General features: G+C 36.4%; 1 protein-coding gene across 2 annotated transcripts; it reads left to right on the forward strand.

Annotated features, from left to right (window-relative positions):
* The first annotated feature begins 626 nt into the window (after positions 1–626).
* On the forward strand, positions 627–7,730 carry LOC131159381 (wall-associated receptor kinase-like 14). 2 transcript variants are annotated; one of them, XM_058114260.1, is made up of 4 exons: positions 627–1,001; positions 1,244–2,108; positions 5,272–5,346; positions 6,278–7,730. In XM_058114260.1, the coding sequence occupies exons 2-4, from the start codon at positions 1,394–1,396 to the stop codon at positions 7,564–7,566; spliced, it is 2,079 nt and encodes a 692-aa protein (XP_057970243.1). In that variant the 5' UTR covers positions 627–1,001; positions 1,244–1,393; the 3' UTR covers positions 7,567–7,730. The 2 variants fall into 2 exon arrangements, with proteins under 2 accessions (XP_057970243.1, XP_057970251.1); XM_058114268.1 differs by having other exon boundaries at positions 681–2,108.
* Positions 7,731–9,074: the final 1,344 nt, after the last annotated feature.

Here is a 9,074-nt window from a genome sequence, read left to right on the forward strand (position 1 = left end):
AAATCTATAATAATTTGAACTTGAAGAGCGCAGTGGAAAGAACAGTTGAGTAGGTGGGTTAAGGGATATAAGGGAGACAATTTGAACGTATATGTGAACATAGTATGAAAGATTAGACAAGTTCGAGATTAAGTCGACGATGTCTTTTATCTTAACTAGTTAAGCGTTAAATGTTATTTCCCTAAGCCTGCGACCATTACAAGCTTATGTGACATGATCAAGCTGAATGAGTCCCATTCTACTTCATCCTTGTTGATATTTTCATGAAAAAATATTAAGTGAAGTAGGTGTAGTACTAGATCTAACATAATTTTGACATGTATATAAAAAATCAACTAATTATATACTAAATGAATACATTTATAGCAGTTGAATGGAATGTAAGTGAAAATAACAAGTAATTATTGAAAGTAAATAACAGAAAAATAGTAACGTAATTCATTGAATAAGAGGAATGTCTTAGGCAAATAGGTTAAAATCATGTGAATTAATTTATGTGCGTGTCGGTTCTCTATCAACCTATAAGCTGTTGATGGTTGAGACGTTCATCAAATGGTAACGGCCGAGAGATGGCGTTCGCACGTAGGTGGGTCTTTTTTATTACTTTTTAATTATACACTGTCCTCGCGTCACAGCCGGGGGAGGCACTCGTTTCCTCACGATTTCGCGGAGGAAGGGCAGTCCAGTCATTCGAGGAAAAAGCGATGGGTTGACGCGTAATTTATGCTTTCGGGGTGAGCGGGGTGGAGGGATTCGCTGAAAGGCACGAGAAGGGAGAAAGCTGCTTCCTGCCTTCCTCAGTTCCTCTACTCTGTTCCGTCTTCCTTCTAATCATCAACAGGCCAAACATCAAACCCTTAGTTACAGAAGGTCTCAATTTAAGGTGCGTTGGAGAAGAACGTCGGGGGTTTCAAACTCGAGTTTTCAAGCTACCTCTTGCTTTGACTTTGATTGCACACTGATTCCCAAGTCGTCTCACGCAATTACTGCGCCCCATTAAGGTAACTGAAACGTAAGGCCTGGGGGTTCCATCTGAGCGAGGAAACAGTAGTTTCGTTTTTTCTTTCATCGCTTTTTCAGAATTAAATTTCTGTACATGGTTCTCTCTTCTATGAACATTTAATGATATTGATAGCTTCCCAACGACGCGTAAATCTTTTGCTTTAATTTCTCGATTAATGGTGCGTGGCATTTGAATTTGCTTTCGAATCGGGGCTAATTTGAGATACTTTATACATCGCAGCGTCGAAATATCCTTTTTCCACTGTAATCAGCACAAACATATTGTGAAGCGGGAAGAATTGTTCGATCGATCTACATCATCTACTCTAGTTATGTGGACATGTGATGAGAAGTACTCTGTTTAGAATCGATAGCTCAACTCCTGTTGAAGATGATTCTTCACCACACAACCGTCGCTCTAATCTTCGCAATTTCGATCATCTCGTCGAGTACCGCCGATAACTCGACTCACCGTGATCAATCGTGCGGAGGCATCCTCCAGTACCCCTTTGGGTTCTCGGACGGTAGTGGAATCCGCCTGAACTGCTCCCACGACGGCACCATCCGCATCGGCGAATTTCTGGTTCAGAATGTGACCTCAGATAACATCTTGATCGATCTGCCGGCGAGTTGTAGCCGTCCGATCGAAAGCATCTTCCCTCTGTTCAGCAAGAATTACGCTCTCACAATGCAAAACGGCCTTGTTGTACACAACTGTTCCTCGCTGCGCACCAACTGCGTCCTACCGCCGGTTCTAATTCATAAACAATTCGGCTCACAGAACTGCGGCGCGAGGCAGGACAATTTGAGCTGCTTCTCGGGAGATTACGATGAAGGAGTTGAGTTGCTGAGTTACGAGACCGTGAAGGGAAGCGGGTGCAAGAGCTTGTTCTCATCGATCGCCGTAGAGTCGGACAGGAACTCGAGCGTTTCGCTCGAGTTTCAGACGGTACAGTTGGCGTGGTGGTTGGGAGGGCCTTGCCGATGCGCCGAAAACGCAACCTGCACGACAGTTAATCTTACCAACGGCACATCGGGTTTCCGGTGCCACTGCAACAAGGGGTTCCGGGGAGACGGGTTCCACCACGGCACCGGCTGCCGGAGAGGTCAGTTTCCCGTCGCCGATGATAATTTATTGATTTATTTCTATTCCCATTATAATTATTATACTATATGTGCATCTGTGATTTTACTTGAACATATTGGGCGATGGCCTAATTGTGACTTTTGTGATTCCAATCACATGGCGCCACCACACGGAAAACTTTGGTCATTTCATGGAAAAGTTGACAAACGCAGTCATCAAAATCGCTGTTCTGAAATGACTGGAGAACCATCACAGTTTATAGCAGTGTTGCATTTGCTTTTTTGGTGGATACCTAGTAATGGGTCTTTGATTTTGCAATTAAAAAAATGTATTTTCCACATTAACACGGCATTAAGCACCAATAATTATGGAAACCCATGACATCAAAAGCAGTGTGGCCGACTGCTGTGGGGAGCCATGCGCATGGGTCTGGAGGGGAAGCTTGCATGGATAGGATAATCCATTTGAGATGAATAGATAATAGATCTCTTTCATAATTGGGGGTTCCAAAAATCGGAATTGAGATGCCTTCAATGGGAGGCTACTAGTTTATATTATATGAGAAGGAAACGAAGGTGGGGCTTGGGGAATTTGGTGGATGGATGATCTGGTGGTCAACAACAATGGCCAAGGGGATGAGTTTTGCTGCTTTTATTTTGACCACAGGCGGTAAATAATTATATGTGGGTAAAATGTAAGTCACTCACTTCTCAAAACATTATGACTAACCCTCCCTCAAATTTAATGTTCTTGACAAAATGAACCTTTCATTAGTTGATTATTAGTCGATCATTAAGTTTAATAAAAAAATTAAATTTTATTCTCAATAAAATAATAATTTTACCTTTCTTCTCAATTTTTTTGTAATACTTACAAGTCAATCGAACACTTAGTAACTAAGTCGAGTCAATTAGTTGACATAAGCATCACAACATGATTAAATTATTATTTTAAAAAATTAAAAATTATAAGAATAAACAAATATTGTAAATAATTCAAAAAATACTTAAAATAAATAGTTTATTTTATCTTTTTTTAACACTATGTTTGATAAGTTACTTGAATTTAAAAATATTGAATTATGTTTTATATGTTTTGTCATATGTTTACTCACTATTTTTTTTTTAATTAAAATTACATCTAATAAATATTTTGTAGTAATATAATTAGTAGGTATTTTTATGATTTATTAGTAATTTTTATGTTTTATATAATTTTTTTAAAAATTAAAATAATGATATATGTGTATATATATATATATATATATATATATATTTTGTTATGATGATGCCAATTAGTTGATCTAAAACAATTAAACTACATATACTAGCTAATTTGAAAATCAATTAGGTTTTTCACATGTACATAATGATTGACTAATAATCAACTAATAAAAAATTTATTTTATTAATAAAATTAAATTTCAGTAATTTTTTAAATTATTTTTAAAGACACTAGGAATGAAGAGTCATGTTTTAAAAGTTTGGGAGGTGTTAACCGATTTTATTTTCTGGGAGTGCAGGAGCAGGCATGTAGGATAAACCTTAGAATCTTTTAAAAGTCTTAATGTCATTGTCTGGAATGGCAACATGCCGAACAAATAGTCATACGCCTCCATTATTCAAAGACCTGTATTTATTTATTTATTTATTTTTTCACTTTATTTATAGCTATCGCTGAAAGGAGCACCCATAATTCAACTGGGCAAAAGTCATAGGAGATGCATGATTTTTTTGAGATGGAAGACTAAACTTCTTAGATTTATTTAAATTTAAGTGGAATGTGAAGGAATATTCAGAATATTCAATCGGACGAAGTACAGTTGTGTCAGGCTGTGGGATTCCCTACTTTCCTACTAATTTCCCAAGTCATAGGAGAGAGAAGGCTTGGTGATTTTTCAACTGTGAGTGATGCTAAAGACGATTGTGGCTAGTCTGTTGCTTAGTATGAGTCGTTTGATTAGGACAATTTCATCTAGCTACCAGGACGGCCCTCAACATTTCCATTTTGGTTAGAGACCATCATTGCCCTTTGAATTTTTTGAACGTCATACTAATTTTCTTAAAAAATATAATTTTTTTTTCTAAAATTTAATTTTATTGAGTAAAAGAATGCTGCGTCAATTTGCAGTGAAAAATAAAATTCATTCTTGATAAAAATTACATTTTTGTCTTTTTCTTGGATTGCAATAAGTTGAATTAGGAGAATGACATCAATTAATAAACCAACTTAAAAAAATCAGTTAAGTGAAATGCTTTGAAATTGGAATCAGTAAGCCAATGGAAGGTTTCAGGTTGATTGGTCCAATTGTTCTTACTACTAGACAACATCATTATATTGTCATTTTAAAAAATAATTTTAAATATATGAACAAAATTAAATTATTAATAAAACAGAAAAAATGCCTAGATAATTATAAACAATACAAAATATTTGTTCTATATACTTTTCATGCAAATTGAATGACTAAACACATCTTAAAACAAATAAAACATAATTCGATAGTTTTAAATTTAAATAACTTATCAAACATAGTGATAAAAAATGTAAGTTAAGATTTCAAAGTTCATCTTCATAAATTAAAGTTGTATAGTTGAATGTTAGTTTTTTTTTTGTATCTAAAATGTAAATCCTTAATGGATAAAAATACAATTCAAACTTATATTAATTTCTTGACCGAGTAGCCAATTTTTCTAATTTTGTCTGAGTTGTTATGTTATGAAATATGGAATTTAACTCAACTCAAAAAATGGGTAAATTTTCGAAGGAAATTCTCCTTTAGTTTACTAATACATGAGGATATGTCATAATGTGCAGAAGATTTCCTATGAAACAGACTTGGCTCCAATCAGGCAGAGGTGGCCAACCATAACATGATTGTGTTCAAGATTGAAAAAGAGAGAAAAGAGAAAGTACTGTGTCGTTGGGCCATTTGGTTGGGCTATCTCTGCTTGTTATTGTTCATAGATGCATGTTTTAGGTGGTGAAAATTGCATGAAATATGGAGAGTGGAGGTGGAAACAAACATAAGGTGGAATATTTTTAACTTTTTCAGTGTGCAAGCTAAACAGGCAGGAAACATTCATGACCACCTACTTTGCTTCACTAAAACGCTTATAGCTTTTCAGCTATAAAATGTATCAACCTTGCTGATCACTTTCCTTTTTGTTCGCATTTATCAGTTTCTGATTGCAATGCATCGAAGTACATCTCTGGCGGATGTGGAAAACCTGCCAAAATCGGTGTTCTCATTGGAGGTAATTTTCTTTCTTCAAATGGGGAAGAATTGCATATAATTATTTCTGTATTTTCGTAGTTGCGACTTGCACACTTTTTGAGACAGATTGGGAACATGAGATATAAGATGCTATCATGTTTTGAAGTACATGTCCTAATTTTGCAGCGCTTCTTGACCTAGTAAGGGATTCATTATCTAATTTGAAGCTTCTTTTTTATTAATTTAATGGAATATTTACTGTTTTTGAAGCCCTTGCTGTGAAACAATGATAATTTTGTGATTCGCAAAACCTAACTGATTTTCGCTTGCATTTGGTAGCGACCCTTGGAAAGCTTTTACTGCTCTAGAGTCTAGGATTGTAGGCAACAGGTACTATTCCTAAACTAGAAGAAGCTGGTATGGCTGTGTTGTGCATTTGATTTTCTAGAAGTTCCGTGTCTATATATTTTATTTTTTGCCTTTTTGCTGTATTTATGGACAGCTGTTTTAATATGATACTTGTTACCCTCCTGCTTGTTACTTAAAGAAATTCTTGATCCCTAGATTCACTACAAATGATCCCTCAATCTGTATTTTAAGACAACTCCATCAAAGCTAACTAGCCAAGTGGAATGAGAAGGAAATATTTGATGGACAATTGCTTTTAATGGATCTAACTGAAGAAATTTTTAAGTTTCACTATTTCAAAGGAGCATCAAAAGACTACAGATTATTCTGAATTCTGTTTCCTTTTGCTCTCTATCATGATTGCATTTGTGCTCTGAATTTAAACCCAAATCTAATGGGCACTTCCATATGACCTAAACTTATTTCTTGGTTGAAATGCATACAATGCATTTATTCATACATATAGGTGGAATTATATTTGAATTTTCTCATTGATTTACGAAGATTACACAGATTATGCTTCCTTGGACTTCTCAACCCAATCTGCTTTGTTCTTTCCTTAGGCATCATTGCTGGAGCTTCTCTAATGGCTGGTTTGGCTTTTATCTGCTTCTGCATCAGACGACGGTGCATTTCTTTGAAAAATCGAATGTGCGCAAAGCAACTTTTGTGTGCTGCTGCAGGCAATTCTTGTGTTCCTTCGTTACCCTACAAGGAAATCGAAAAAGCTACTAATAGCTTCTCTGAAAAACAAAGGCTGGGAACTGGGGCTTATGGCACAGTTTATGCTGGGAAACTCCATAATGGTGACTGGGTTGCCATAAAAAGGATCAAGCATAGAGACACTGATAGTATTGAGCAGGTCATGAATGAAATCAAGCTCCTTTCTTCCGTGAGCCACCCAAATCTAGTCCGCCTCTTAGGTTGCTGTATAGAGGAGGGTGAACAGGTCCTTGTCTATGAATTCATGGCCAACGGGACTTTGTCTCAGCATCTACAAAGAGAAAGGGGTCAAGATCTTCCATGGACAATAAGGCTCACCATTGCCACTGAAACTGCTCATGCTATTGCACATCTCCACTCGACCATAAGTCCACCAATATATCACAGAGACATCAAATCCAGCAATATACTTTTGGACTACAACTTCAACTCAAAAGTTGCAGATTTTGGCCTTTCTAGACTTGGCATGACTGAATCGTCCCACATCTCAACCGCTCCACAAGGGACTCCTGGTTATCTTGATCCTCAATACCATCAGAATTTCCACCTCTCTGATAAAAGTGATGTTTACAGTTTTGGGGTAGTTCTTGTAGAGATCATAACAGCTTTGAAAGTGGTTGACTTCTCTCGACCTCATAGTGAGGTAAATTTGGCTGCACTTGCTATTGACAGGATTGGGAGAGGATGTGTGGATGAGATAATAGATCCGTTCCTTGACCTGCATAGGGATGCTTGGACACTTTCATCCGTTCACAAGGTGGCTGAGCTTGCATTTAGATGCCTTGCTTTTCATAGAGACATGAGGCCTTCGATGATGGAAGTGGCAGAGGAGCTAGAGCACATCAGGCTCAGCGGGTGGGCACCTCTGGAGGAGAACATGTCCATGGCATCTTCTGTGGCATCCGCTTGTTCGTTGCCATATAATGATGAGAGCGAGAAGCCAACAGGTAGTATGAGAGTGAAGGCAGAGGCAGCGAGCCAGAGATTATTAGTTCCACACAGGGCTGCCGATTGTCTTACTTCAATGAAGGAGGTGAAGGATAACTCCCCCGTGTCTGTGCATGACCCCTGGTTAAGTGAACAGAGCTCGCCTTCAACAAGTAGCTTGTTGGGTAATGCAGTCCAGTGAGTCAGTGACCGCCCCTCCGCCTTTTGGGCGTTAGGCTTCATGTAACTCTTGTGAATAGTAGCGGTATCTATCTTTACGCTTCTTGGTTCTCATTACTGCTATACTCCTTGTAGCTCAGCCCAAGAAAAAAGATAATAAAAAAAGAAACTCACTACTGCTTATAATTCTTTTATAGCTATTCTGTATGCTTGAAGTTACGATCCTTTAATGATTCCTCCAGAAATTCAGAGGATGTAGTAAGTAAAAGATCCAGAAGCACTGTTAGACTAATTACATGTATATGCTGCAAGAATTTAATTCTACTCCGTTCCCCTCTCTCTCTATTTCTCTCTCCACCCCCCCCCCCCCCCCAACCCCACCCCCCAAAAAAAACCATAAAACCACTCTCCAGACATTTGTATTTGGAAGCATGAATTTCAGTCTCAAGTTTTCATATTTACATTAGGGCAAAACAATGTAATTTTGTATCAAGTTTTATCCAAATAAGTTAAAAATCCAAATCCCAAACTTTTAGAACACATGGATAGAGTATACATGTTCCCTTTTATCTTTAGGATGCATTTAAGAGGATAAATTTTTGGTCTTAGATTTAGATTTATCTGAATTTAATATATATATATATATATATTTTTATTAAAAGAGGGCGGTACGTTCATTTATTTATTAATATACCTTTACTTTTGACAGAGAAATACCATGATTACAAGATAAGTAAAAGGGAAATTGTAGAAAAACCCTCACAAACAAAAATAACACTAGCAACCAACCAAATCAGGACAACAAAACTAAATATAACTAACAAAGAAGATAAAAACATAAATACAACCAAAATCAAATCAAAATACACCAAATGCAACTTTAGAGTTGAACTAACGACGAATGGAAACAAAATCCCACCTATTTATCCAAAAAATACCTTTCAGATAACGTGATAGAAGGTGGTATTCTTCATAAATTACATTATTTCCTATTTCTCTTTCTTTCTTAAGAAAATCAGCCGCACTATTGTCTTTTCTATATTGATGCATTACCATGACATTATCCTCAAATTAAGGTTAGCATCATATATTAAAGTCCAAATATTTTTGTAAGTTCGTGTCCTTCAATTAGTTTCCAAACTTAGATCACTAGCGTTCCTACACTCATTTGTTTTTTTTTTTTTAACTTTTATTTTTGAAGGGGTTGCTGCTACAATAATTCTCTGCAGTTCAAGCCAATTTTAGCTTTACTGCTTTGTGCTTGCAACCGTTGTAGTTTTTTTTTTTTTTTTGGAATAGATTACAATAAAAGTGTTTGAAAATTTTCTATATTACATTTAGCGCTACATTTGAAATCATAAATTTGGAATCCTGATTTGGATTTAGGTGAATTTAAACAAAATTCAACACATTTTTGTTTTTGTTTTTGTTTTGTTTTTTTGTTTATTAAGAAGGGCGGCACCTCCATTTATTTATTGATAACCCCTCACTTTTGACGGATAAATATCGTGGTTACAAGACAGTCAATGG

The sequence above is a fragment of the Malania oleifera genome, chromosome 1, assembly GCF_029873635.1.
Source record: "Malania oleifera isolate guangnan ecotype guangnan chromosome 1, ASM2987363v1, whole genome shotgun sequence".
NCBI classification, from domain to species: domain Eukaryota; kingdom Viridiplantae; phylum Streptophyta; class Magnoliopsida; order Santalales; family Ximeniaceae; genus Malania; species Malania oleifera.